Source organism: Schistocerca serialis, chromosome 2, assembly GCF_023864345.2.
Source record: "Schistocerca serialis cubense isolate TAMUIC-IGC-003099 chromosome 2, iqSchSeri2.2, whole genome shotgun sequence".
Lineage (NCBI taxonomy): Eukaryota > Metazoa > Arthropoda > Insecta > Orthoptera > Acrididae > Schistocerca > Schistocerca serialis.
Genome location: NC_064639.1, coordinates 530519507 through 530533195, shown reverse-complemented (window position 1 = coordinate 530533195; position 13689 = coordinate 530519507). Strand labels below are relative to the sequence as shown.

The 13689-nt window shown below is 41.4% G+C and overlaps 2 protein-coding genes across 8 annotated transcripts in view; one reads left to right on the top strand and one right to left on the bottom strand.

The window, feature by feature from the left end:
• LOC126457502 (clavesin-2-like) overlaps window positions 1-13689 on the top strand; it is a 266825-nt gene that overhangs the window by 60497 nt on the left and 192639 nt on the right. For 2 of the 7 annotated variants that reach the window (XM_050093825.1, XM_050093824.1), the window contains exon 1: window positions 2595-2736. The exons of 1 other annotated variant lie outside the window; for it this stretch is intronic. The gene's annotated coding sequence lies outside the window, so the exon portion shown is untranslated. Of the gene's footprint in view, window positions 1-2592; window positions 2780-13689 lie in introns of those variants that run through there. 4 more of the 7 variants (XM_050093819.1, XM_050093820.1, XM_050093818.1 and 1 more) reach the window with 4 other exon arrangements.
• Window positions 12391-13461, bottom strand: LOC126456178 (uncharacterized). The gene has a single exon (XM_050091932.1). It carries the CDS (start codon window positions 13459-13461, stop codon window positions 12391-12393), a length of 1071 nt encoding a protein of 356 aa, XP_049947889.1.

The window sequence follows — 13689 nt, the reverse complement described above, 5'->3', positions numbered from 1 at the left end:
AATAAGCTCCGTCTAATAAAGTCCACGACGCGTACAAGGCGTACCTCCTTCCTGCCACATCGGCGAGACGAGGTCCTCCTTACTCCTCTTCGCATAGGCCACAGCCCTACGATGCATGCCTTCTTGTTCTGGCGAGAGGACCATCCAATGTGTCGTGCTTGTGGCGAACAGATCACTGAGCACTATATTTTATTAAACTTTTTTTTTGTTTTTCGACTGAAGGGCACTAGAAGATTTACCAATAGATCTACTCTCTGTTTTAAGTGGCGTTGAAACGAGCGTGGTGTGAGTTTTAAGGTTCTATTTCAGGGAGATGTTCTTAGTGTGTTAACAGGATGACTGACTCTCCCAATTTTTTTGTAAGTGCTCAGCCAGTCACGTTTCCCCATGCTTTTCTTTTAGCTCCTCCATGGTTTTATTTCTGTTTTAATCCCATATATAGCACTTTTCATTCTTTCCCTGTTGTCTTAAGGCGAGTGAGAGAGAGTGATAACCTAGATTAAAGAAACTGATGTGAGAGTGAGTGAATGACTGTCATTTTATATGCTTCCTCCTCACTGTGTGACAACAATTTTAGTCATTTTCTCCACTCTCATTTCTTTTAATATGTGTAAGGACGCTGACAGCCACGGTACTGAGCGTCCATAAGCTCCAAACAAACACACATACTCTCAGGTGGTGTGAATATTACTCACAAGAAAGTCCCTCACTCGCACTCACAGCACACTGAAGCGAGTTTACAGACGCTGCGCAATAGGTCTGAATATTTTCATAGAACAATGGGGAATCAATCTCGTTTCGATTTTTGTCAATCTACATCTACATCTATACTCCGCAAGCCACCTGACGGTGTGTGGCGGAAGGTAGTTTGAGTACCTCTATCGGTTCTCCCTTCTATTCCAGTCTCGTATTGTTCGTGGAAAGAAAGATTGTCGGTATGCCTCTGTGTGGGCTCTAATCTCTCTGATTTTATCCTCATGGTCTCTTCGCGAGATACATGTAGGAGGGAGCAATATACTGATTGACTCCTCGGTGAACGTATGTTCTCGGAACTTCAACAAAAGCCCGTACCGAGCTACTGAGCGTCTCTCCTGCAGAGTCTTCCACTGGAGTTTATCTATCATCTCCATAACGCTTTCGCGATTACTAAATGATCCTGTAACGAAGCGCGCTGCTCTCCGTTGGATCTTCTCTATATCTTCTATCAACACTATCTGGTACGGATCCCATACTGCTGAGCAATATTCAAGCAGTGGGCGAACAAGTGTACCGTAACCTACTTCCTTTGTTTTCGGATTGCATTTCCTTAGGATTCTTCCAATGAATCTCAGTCTGGCATCTGCTTTACCGACGATCAACTTTACATGATCATTTCATTTTAAATCACTCCTAATGCCTACTCCCAGATAATTTATGGAATTAACTGCTTCCAGTTGCTGACCTGCTATATTGTAGCTAAATGATTATGGATCTTTCTTTCTATGTATTTGCAGCACTTTACACTTGTCTACATTGAGATTCAATTGCCATTCCCTGCACCATGCGTCAATTCGTTGCAGATCCTCCTGCATTTCAGTACAATTTTCCATTGTTACAGCCTCTCGATATGCTACTGCATCATCTGCAAAAAGCCTCAGTGAACTTCCGACGTTATCCACAAGGTCATTTATGTATATTGTGAATAGCAACGGTCCTATGACACTCCCCTGCGGCACACCTGAAATCACTCTTACTTCGGAAGACTTCTCGCCATTGAGAATGAAATGCTGCGTTCTGTTATCTAGGAACTCTTCAATCCAATCACACAATTGGTCTGATAGTCCATGTGCTCTTACTTTGTTCATTAAACGACTGTGGGTAACTGTACCGAACGCCTTGCGGAAGTCAAGAAACACGGCATCTACCTAGGAACCCGTTTCTATGGCCCTCTGAGTCTCGTGGACGAATAGCGCGAGCTGGGTTTCACACGATCGTCTTTTTCGAAACCCATGCTGATTCCTACAGAGTAGGTTTCTAGTCTCCAGAAAAGTCATTATACTCGAACATAACACGTGTTCCAAAATTCTACAACTGATCGACGTTAGAGATATAGGTCTATAGTTCTGCACATCTGTTCGACGTCCCTTCTTGAAAACGGGGATGACCTGTGCCCTTTTCCAATGCTTTGGAACGCTACGCTCTTCTAGAGACCTACGGTACACCGCTGCAAGAAGGGGGGCAAGTTCCTTCGCGTATTCTCCTACGATCTCTCAATTCTGGGCGATCCTCTGGATCCTTTGCAGATCCGTTCTTTCCAGCCAACGCATAACTGTATGGCTGCGATGAGGTGATAGTCAACAAATGGAATATAATGACAAGTTCCATCGCCGCGAATAACTCAAATCCATATAGCGTAACTAACCTGCAGTGGGCATGAAAACGTTTTATCTCCCTGCGCACGTCAGTTTCTCATTCTTAAAGATGACTCACAAGTGTCGGCTGCAAGCAGATAAGCAGTTGTGGATTTTTACATATCGGACATTACTGATGTCAGCGACTCAGCAGTTTATAAAACACTGTCCATATGATAAGGGGGTTAAAGGTTTTTTGTTTTCTCTGCAGTGTTATCTCGCCAACAGTTTTTACATTTTCAGTTTGTCCGATGCGCTCCTGCGTGGCAAGATTATTCAGATGTTGTGTGGCGCTGCTGACTGTACCGACCGCATAGCGCTGCGATAGCCCAGCACGTGTGACTCCGTAAGTCATTACCTACGATCTCTACGCAAGTGTTGACAAGCAGGTATTCTTCTCGTGAAACTCCGCCTTGTATGCTGTTCTGTATAAACAATTTCTACTGCAAGTAACTAGTAATTAAATATTTATTTTTTCCCTTGACCTTCTGACAAATTAATTGTGTCAGCAGTTTCTTAAAGTCTCATTCTGTCTGCTTGGTTGTGCTGCAGCGGTTAACATTTCACTGAATATTTCATCAGCAATGGCTTTAAAGCTATCGTGGACCATGCATAGTAATACTGTTTAGATCATAGTTGGTAAGAGTCTTATTTATATCACACAGCGCATCTTCTACATCGTGACTAACATTTATTTGAGGAAAATACATATAAAGATATTTTTGTGATAATTTTTCAACACAGTACCCCTTAGTTACGCTTACAGGCGGGTCTTCCAGTTGTTTGATTCCATAGCTAACACTTTCCCCGAATGTTCTGCAAGTATTCAAAATAAGTTTATGTTATAGCTACCTGCTACTCATTCTGAGGAAATACTTGTTGCAACATAATCCCCTTAGCATTACAGAGAAATGTAAGTTCTGTAGAAGTGAATTTCTTAAATGACTATGTCAGAAGATGTCTGCACTTGAGCTTGTATCCATGCCACCTGCTACTTGAATCTTTATTCCCTAAGAATGTACTGCATGTACAACCCTGTTCTCCAACAGTGCCCTATTAGATGGGTGCAAATCCCTGTATGTATCGATAACATACTACATCTGTAATCAGTTCTGTTATCTAAAAAACACTTCAAGTAGTTTTATCGATATTAAATCACGAAAATATTAAATACAATTCTATAGCATTTCGTACAAATTGTAGTGACTGTTAGTGAGAAAAACACCTGAACGTTTAATTAAGAGCCAAAATAATACAGCCGTGAAATAAGTCAGACCTGTGGCCTCATTATCATCCCTCAAAGTACGGTTTTCGCTGTTACCTTCCGCAGTATAACAGAAGGGTTGAGACAAGTTTACCGTAATACGCTCGTAGATTGTCATTTTTGGATGCTAATATTATTGTTGCCTGCACATATGTTGTCTAGCCCCTCTTTCTCCGCACGGTTCATCGACCTTACGGAAGGGGGATGCCTTGAGTAGCTTAATATGTGGAGAAGTCAGACTAAAGTATGCTTCTTGAAGAGAGGCAGCCAGCCTTTTCAGTAGTCATTAATATAATGTCGTTGGATGATCCTTTCAGCTCTTTTAGGCCTATTCACCCTGTTTTATTCACTCGAACGATTTCGAAATTATGCAGTTTCAATTCCACACTCGTTTGTGACAGTCTAACTCAACCAAAACAAAGAAGTGCATAAAGTGATCCAAGACCACATCGAAAACCAGTGGTGCTACTTACAAAGAAACAAATTATTAGAAACAACTCTTTCGACAACTGCACTGATGTCGAAGTCAGCACACTACAGGACCAATACATAATCCACTGTAAGCACAAAATATACGTCCTTTGCCCGCGCCCAGTGTGAATGTCAAACATAGAGTAATCGAAGTGTCATGCTTGTCTCCTACTCCCCCCCCCCCCCCCCCCACTCCCCAACCCACACCCCTTCCCACCAAAAAGAGAAAACAAACTACTTTACATTTGAACTATATACCATCAATGAAACACCTTAGTGAATTATCATCTATACACGAAGATGAATAACACCGAAATAGACCAAAATTGTTTTGTAATTTTGGTACTGTGGCATTGCTGAAAGTAAAAAGCAGCTACAGCTGTTGTTATATCATCCAAGGGCATGCAGCTGTACCATGTACTGTTTCTCCTGGGTGGACTTGGGTTTAAAGAAATGTAAACCAAATATTACGATAAATTTTATAAATAATCGACAAGTACGCCAAAGAAGAAGAGATAGAACTACAATGGACATGTTATTCCATGGACTCTTGCGCTTATATGCATGAACTATCTTTCCTTTGTCTTTCACTTATCTTATCTGCTTGGATTCTGACCTAAGAGGACGTTCTTGTGTGAAGCTCATCTTGCTGTACCAGCTGATAATGTAAGTTGTACTTAAAACCCGAAAAATATAATGGTTATTTTGTCAAAAGGATTTGTGTATGTGGTCAATCAATTGGTAGTCTGATACCTGGATTGTCTTAAATAGATATGGACCTTAACAAAGAATTTTCATTGTTAGGCGCCATCTTAGAAAAATCTTTAACATTTTTCTTTTAGTGCATCTACGAGACGTGCCGTCGGTTAGGACAATTAACCTTCTTTCAGATCCCACGACACCGGAGACAGCTACTAGTAATTTAACAATTTTACTTACAGATCTTCTTTAACGAGATAACAAGCCAGGCAGAAAAGGTCTGGTCACAGGATTCCAGTTCCATTATAGGATTTCATTTGTGGATGCTACTCTTGTTATCTTATATTGGGGAATCGTGACGAAACCACGATGTTAAGTTACGTATTGCAGTAGTGTACATCGAGCAGACTTGACAAATATTCCCTGGTGCAATAAGCACACGACTTCTCAGGAGCATGGAATAACATCTGTAGTTTTGGGTAAATAAGAAGAGGACGATTAATCATCGACGATTACGCAACTACCCTGAGAACTGAGCCAGTTTACTGAGTGCCTATACACGTCGGGCTAAATTAAACAACATATTACTCTGTTAATAATATTCCTACATTAGTTATTTCTCTTTTATGCTGAGCCATTGCATTAATATGTGTTTCTTTTTTTATATAGGTCACGGCTCGTATTCATTCTATTACATAACACTGATAGCAAAGAAAAAGAGTCACAAATACTTTTTATTTTATTACATTACAACCATATGGCACCGCCTTGGATAAAATATTCAGGAGTTAAAGCAATCCTCTATTTGGATCTCCAGGTGGTGACTAATAAAATGGATATCATCTTCAGAAAAAAGGAAAACCTGGCGTTGTATAGCTCGGATTATGGACTGTTAGATACCTTAAGCGAGCAGGTAGGTTAGCTAACTTGTAAATAGAAATGAAGGGATTGAAGTTAGATACAGTGGAAATTGTGGTATCTCGTATCGATACCACCCCATGGGCGTCGTTAAGTTGGTAATGGAACTGGAAGTTCCGTTCGACGGCGACAGCGGTCGCACGAGTTCGGGCAGACCACGCCCACTGAACCGCGCCTCCACGGGCTCCGGACTACGAGCTCCAAAATGGTTCAAATGGCTCTGAGCACTATGGGACTCAACTGCTGAGGTCATTAGTCCCCTAGAACTTAGAACTAGTTAAACCTAACTAACCTAAGGACATCACAAACAACCATGCCCGAGGCAGGATTCGAACCTGCGACCGTAGCGGTCTTGCGGTTCCAGACTGCAGCGCCTTTAACGAGCTCCACGACATGGGGAGTGTGCATTTGGAGCTGGTACGCTACGACCCTTCGTTCATGCATAGGACAGCGAGTCTCGTCCCATTTGCTATTATATGGGCTGGACTCTAGCTCTTGCTGCTTATTTGTAATGAGTCTTTGTTCACTTGGAGGAATACAAGTTAAGCAGATCATCTGTTTGTTCTGTTAATTCATTCACTAATCATTTCTGCTCCTATCCACATTTCCTACGACCACTGTTGCCGCACCACTCTGTAGCATGCCTCTCCTTGCCTAAAAATGACGGCGGGAGTAAGGAAACTAAGTACGTTGAGGATAATGGTTGTATATTAATCTGCCTTTCAACATTATATAGGTAGACTTTTGAGGTGTAATAGAAAGTTCGTGTAGTCTGAAACATCCCTGAACTGCATCCAGTAGAACTTCCACCTTCGTTTCTTGATTACAGTTTCTTGTTACGAGTGACAGATAGAAGGAGAACATCAGCATGTGCAGTTAGGTCCAATTAGTTTTTCTTTATTCTAAAGTACTTCTGGATTCTGATTTCCAGAACGCAGGCTCAACAAGTGAGTCCTGAGGTCTGTCATTTGTAATTGTTTTGGTCAAATTCTTGTTGAGACTCGAGGAGTCACTTCATTATGTGCGTACAAGTCTAGAGGCAGGCGAAAGAAAATACAGACGTCTTAAAAATGAGATTAACAGAAAGTGCAAAATACCAAAGCAGAATGGCTAGATGAGAAATGCAAGAATGCAGAAACGTGTATAAAGAGAGGAAAGACAGATGCTGCCTACAGGAAACTTAAAAGAGAAGCGTCATGAGCTGAAACGTCTCTATAGGATCATATTATAAAATATTTGACCAATTTTAACTTTTTTCCGTCTCATTTTCTGCTCCATTTACCCCCGGTGTACTTCTTTAAACTGGCCTAGAAAGACTGAGCAGTTGGATTGAAATAAACTCAATAATTATACGGCGTTTTGGTGCTAGCAGCTTGAGCTCTGCCTCAGAGTTTTTATATACTGTGTAATTTAATAGCTTGTCCAGAGTAATCCATGTCCATATTTGTGGAATAACATCCTATATTATCATGTTTCCTTCTTTACCTTGTCTTCTCTGTGGAAGACTGAGAGAGTATTTGCGTCTTTTCGGGTTAACAAGGTATGCTTTCCGGCTGCTGATGGTACAGGGTAATCAATTTAATGTTCCTTAGACTGGGCAAAGAGGTCTATCTCCATTGTGTGTGTGTGTGTGTGTGTGTGTGTGTGTGTGTGTGTGTACAGAAAACTTAAAGTGACACGTTCCACATAATTGCGAAATGTCGTATTCATGATCTATGGAACAAGTATTAATGTATGTGTGTGTGTGTGTGTGTGTGTGTGTGTGTGTGTGTGTGTGTGTGTGTGTGCCTTGTCTGTTTGTTATGTTGGTGGCTGAAACGACCCATCTGGTCTTTTCCGTTTCACTTGCGCGTTTCTCTGGGTGCTACTTCTCAGAAGGCACTCCAGTGCTGGCTGTTGGTGAGTTCGGTTCGTAGTTCTGAAGGGCCGTCTCCCTGCTTTAATGTTGTTGTGAATGTATAAGTTCTTCAGCCTGACGGAAGCGTTTTATCTTTTTCTTCCAGGATGTTTTCAGTTAAAGGAATAATGCTTCACTGATGTTAGGGAATTCGATTTGTTCAGTATTCTGGGTTTGTTCTGTTCCTTTGGAACACTGTTATGTGGAGTGTTCTCCGCGTAATGAGTAGGCCAAGTTAGAGCGATCTTTTACCTTGTGTTAATGTGAAAGTAATTGTGTCTTTGTGTGCCAGTGTTTCTTGCTATTCTAGTTTATCGGTCTTTTCCTGCCGCAGATTATAGTGTGCTTAGATACACCGATTTCCACCTGTGCTTAGTTACACCTGAGCCACGTATTCCTTGTTCAATGAGTCCTCAGCTCTAGTTTCTATATTACACCGCGTGATCCTAGTTAGATTGAATGACCGGCATCTAACTTTTTATTTGAGCACCTATATTTTCGTGGTTTTGGGATGTTTTATTTACCCCTTTTGCTTCTGGGGACCACTTGTTGAGTGACCCAGCTGCCCAGCCCTCGTTGATCTGTTCGATGTTCTTCAAGATATAATTTAACCTGTGTAATCCTGTACTCTTTATTGAGTGATTTCCTGATTTTTATCTGCTTTGACTAAGGTGTGCTCGATGAGTGATTTATTCACCCATGTGTTCTTTCCGTTTCGTCATATATTGTGGGCACTTATATGAGTAAAACTTTTTCAGTCGATATAAATCACTTTCCCGTAATTGCAAGCTTATGTTGATAGTTAATTTCTCTGCGATCTTTATCGTCTTCTGTGAATCCAAGCTGAGCGCATGAAGCTGTACGTTCCTTTCACCGTCCATACGATTAATTAAGGTGTACAAAGTTGCGTTATTTTAAGTTGACCTGCTCACTTGTTTTATGCTCAGGCACCAGCCGGCTATTGAGGTAGGACGTTCCACCTTGCTTCTCAAATGTGAATTGAAAAATAAATGTTATCATTGAAAACTGATATCGTATGTCGCGCCGTATCCTTTCTGACTTACCACACAGTCACCTTCATTGCAAAATATAGTGGGCCGAATGCATATGTTTTCTCAAAATATCTCAGTGTTGTTTTTCGAAGCAGCACAAGGTGGCGAAGATAGCAATGAAACATAATCTGCGATTGAGTCCTCACCATTGCAGTGCACAGTCCCGTTTTATTTATTTGCTGCATACCTTATCGTGTGATTGCGTGATTTGGTTTCGCATAACTTGAGTGGATTAATTTAAGGCCTTTTAATTTTCATTGTGTAGTCATACAAAATTTTCCATTTAAGTCTGACCTTTACTGGGTAAAAAAGGACTTGGGCTGGTGGTGATCATGTAATTTATAATAGTTCATACCTTACATAAGTGGCTTACATAGCGATAATGCATACGCACTTAAAATGTGTGGCAGTGGCACTAGAGCTATAATGGCAAACCAGAACAAAGCAAAAAAGGGTAACCTTAAAGGTGGAAGGAATACATAGAAGTGCGATACAAGGGAAACGAATTTGAAACAAAACCATAGAAAGAGAAGGGGAAGTAGATGGAGTTGATATACGTTAATGCGAGAAGAATTTGACAGAGAACTGAAAGAGCTAAGTTGAAATAAGGCCCCTGGTGTAGAAGACATTCCTTTAGAATTACTGAGCACTCGGGAGAGCCAGCCACGACAAAACTGTCCTACTTGGTGTGCAAGATACGTGAGCAAGGGAAATAACATTAGATTTTAAAAAGAATGTAATAATCTTAGTTCCAAAGAAGGTACTTGCTGTCAGATGTGAATATTACCGAACCTTCAGTTTAATAACTCACGGTTGTGAAGTACTGACTCGAATTGTTTACAGAAGAATGAAAAAACTGTTAGAAGCCAAACTCGGAGAAGATCAGTTTGGACTCCGGATAAATGTGGGAACGACTTCCCTTATAAGATAGACTGAAGAAAGCAAACCTACGTTTATAGAATTAATAAATGAAAAGCACCAGATTGCTTTTGTTCTACAATATTTATTTATTTATTATAGAATTTGTAGATTTACAGAAAGCTTTAAAATGTTGACTGGAATGCATTCATTGAAATTCTGAAGGCAACATGCATAAAATACAGGGAGTGAAAGGTTATTTACAAGTTGTACAGAAAACAGACGGCTGTTAATGAGAGTCGAGGGGTATGAAAGGGAAACAGGAGTTGAGAAGAAGGTGAGACAGGCTTGTAGTCTATCCCCGATCTTATTCAATCTTCACAGTGAGCAACCAATAAAAGAAACTGAGAACAACTTTGGAAAGGGAATTAAAGTTCAAGAAAATAACTACAAACTTAAGATTTGTCGATAATATTGCATGTCTGTCAGAGTCAGCAAAAGACTTGGAAATTCACTTGAACGGAATGGATAGTGTCTTGAAAAGAGGTTGTAAGATGAAAACCAACAAAGGTAAAACATGGGTAATGGTATGTAATCGAATTAAATCAGACGATACTGAAGGAATTAGATTAAGAATTGAGCCAATACAAGTGGATGATGAGTTTTGCTATTTGGGCAGCAAAATAACTGACGATGACCGAAGTAGACTGGCACGGAAAGCAGTGTTGCAAAAAAAGAATTTTTTAACTTGTAATAAAAATTTAGGTGATAAAAACATTTTAATTTTTCATCGTTTGCAGTCAAATCCTTTACGTGAGATGACCTTTCTTTCATCATGTATTACATAGCATTACTGGCCGGTATTGGCCTATGGCTATTTTCAGATGCATGTTATAACAATACTATCAGAGTAAGAAGTTAAAACCACTCACTTAACACCGGTACACTTTGCATATTATAATTTCTGTTGCATTACTTATAGTTGCATCGGTGATCTATGTATGTCACATTTAAAAAATATTTAGTTTCACGTGAGAACAGACAATTGACAATTTTTTTTTCTTTCTTGTTGTTTTATCTCCCTCGCACCATATGAGTGAGGGGTGGGTTGCCAGCAGTGCAATGTCCCATTCTTCAGCCAAAAGAATTACAATATAGAAAAAGACATGGTAACAAGATTTAAGGAGCAAATTTCAAAATGCTTTTAAAATCTATAAGAATATCATTTGAAAGACGCTATCTACATAAAACAGAGTCTTCTTATCCTTAAGCGTTTGCCTGCGTGCCTGCAGGGTCCGCTACATGGGTGCGTTGTCTCCATTTCGCTCTAACACGGGCTGCATCTGGGTGGATGTTCACGCATTTAAGGTTTTTATGAATTGTATCAGCCCAACGTTGCGTCTACTGCTGACGACTTTAAGCGTGTAACCTGCCTTGGTAATAGAGTCAGCACTGGCCCGTAAAACATGCCCAAACCATCGAAGACGACTCTCACTCATCTTGTGTTGGATCGGTGCAACACCAAACTGTTTCTTAATGCTGTCATTAGAAACGTGATCTAAGTTAGTGAGGCCAGCTTTCCGTCTTAGCGTCTTAGTTTCCATTACACTTAGTCGGCTTTCTGTCTCAACTATAGTCGGCCAGCTCTCACAACCTAACAAGGCGATGGGTCGGATAACAGTGCGATAGATTTTTTATTTTAAATTATCTTTCGTCCTGGGGTCGCAAGTAAGTCCGGTTGTTGTTTGCCACTTCATCTAGGCTGCCTGTGTTCTGTTGATGACCACTTCGGTTTCCTTGAAATTAAGGCGCAAACCGTGTTGTGCAAACTGGTCACTCCATTCTTGAGTTAGGCTCTGCAGATCAAGCTTGTTTCCTGCTGCCAGCATCACGTCGTCAGAATAAAGTAGGGTCGATGGTAATGGCCAGTGCAGGTCAGCTCTCACACTGTCCATTACGAGAATGAAATGGTGATAATGCAGAATCTTGATGGATGCCGACTGTGATGGGGAAGTCCTTGGATAGTCCTAAGGTTGTATGGACATAAGTTGTTGGCTGTGTATAAAGTAAGTGCGACCAGTTAATAGGCTGCTCTGGCACACTATGCTGTCGAAGTGCTAGCCAGATGAGACTGTGTGGCACCCGATCAAAGGCCTTTTCGAGATCTGGGAATGCTAGATGCAGCGGATTGGCTTTCTCATGATGTTTCTCTACTAATAGTCATTCAGCATGAATCGCATCAGTTGTGCCACAGTTCTTCACAAATACAGCTTGGTTTCTGGAAATCTGTGTGATCTCATGGATTCTTTGGTCCAGAACATGCTCAAAGATTTTCATGGCATGGCAGAGAAGTCGAATTGGACGGTATTTGGTGCACTCAGCAGGATTTCCCTTCTTCTTAAAGATAGGCATGGTGACGCTCTGCTGCTAATCAGTTGATGTCTGTCCCTCATTAGTGATCTTGTTGAAGAGTTCCGTTAACCATTCGGCTGCCTTCCAATGATGGGAACACCATAACTCCGCTGGAAGGTCATCTTGGCCAGTGGATTTTCCAGGCTTCATTTTCCTCAAAGCAGTCTTGACCTCTTCAACTGCAATTTCTCTTATGGGCCCTTCAACAGCATTGCCGGTGGGTATTGGTGGATGGGGGACTCTTCTGCTGAGATCTTCTTGAAGTAGCTGCGCCATCGTTCTCTGGCCTCCTTCCAGTCAACTAGCAGATTACTGGTCCCATCACTGACTCCGTAGAACCGATGAGCATTTTCTGAATTGTGATGTCTTGCTTTAGCGAGTCGATGTAAGTCCTGCTCTCCTTCACGTGTGTCAACTTTTGCGTATAGATCAGCATAACGTGAGGATTTGGTTGCTGCTATAGCCTGTTTTGCATCTCTTTGGGTGTTCTGTATGCGTTCCATTGCTCCAGTGTTTTATCGGCAAGCAATTCATGATACAATGGTCTCTTTGTGTGTACCGCGTCTTTGATGGTGTCATTCCAATGCCATGTATCCCTATCGATTCCTGTCGTCCTGGTTGTGTTGTCCCAAGATTTCCATGTGCAGCTTCCTGAGCAGACTCTTTCACTTTCTCCCAGCTTTCTTCAACTGTGGTAATTGGTGACAAAGTAATTCGGGCTATGATGGCGGCTTCCTTATTCTTGAATTTCCACCAACTGGTTCTCACAGGTCCAGTGCAATCTATGTGCTTGTTTGTTGGCAGCTTGGTTCTTAGCTTACAGATCAATGGACGGTGTTGTGTCGCAACTGTTTCATAGGGGATGACCTGTGCATCAAGCACATCTTTGAGATCACGGCATCTCACGAGGATGTAGTCGATCTGCGTGGCGTTAATGCCACTGTAATATGTTATTAGATGTGAGTCATGCTTTTTGAACCATGTGTTCGCAATTGCCAGGTTATGAGCTTCAGAGAAATCGAGAATATGCTGATCTTCGTCATCCTTTTCTCCGAATCCATGCCCACTGTGAGCGGTATGTTCTTCCTTTCTGCACCATATGTGCCAATTCAGATCACCAGTGATGATGATGTAATCTTCTGGGGGTACTTCAGCAGTCTTTGCATCAAGCATCCTCCAAAAGGCGTCCTTGATGGAAGTTGCTTGGCTAGTTTGTGGAGCATAAGCACTGAAAAAGTGGATTTTTCTGCCATCTGTGATGTACACAATCTTCATCACATGATCATTATATCTTTGCACTTCAGAGATATTATTGTCTAACTTGGATGACTCTATAATGCCAACGCCACTAGTTGATCCGCGTATGCCCTTATACATCAACTTGTAACTGCATCCAATGTCATACGATTTGTTTCCACTCCACCATGTTTCTTGCACTGCATAGATGTCTATGTGTCGGGTTTCAAGTGCTTTAGATAGTTCGTTGTACCGTCCAGTCATGGTGCCGACGTTGGGTGTTGCAAGATGGGATGTAAGGGCCAGCTTGTTTAGCTGTCCCTGCCTGTGCAATGTTAATCCTTGCGTATTTCTCACACTGACCGGGCCATGCCAACGCGCGTCGCCTACAGGGGACACCCTAGCCTTTCTACTGGATCCAGAAGACAACATTTCCATAAACATTTGACAGAATTTTTATTGACAGCTCGTCACTTAGCTTGTCACCAGTCA

Coding starts and splice junctions, on each gene's coding strand:
- LOC126456178 (XM_050091932.1), bottom strand. CDS start 13,461: ATGACTGGACGGTACAACGAACTATCTAAAGCACTTGAAACCCGACAC.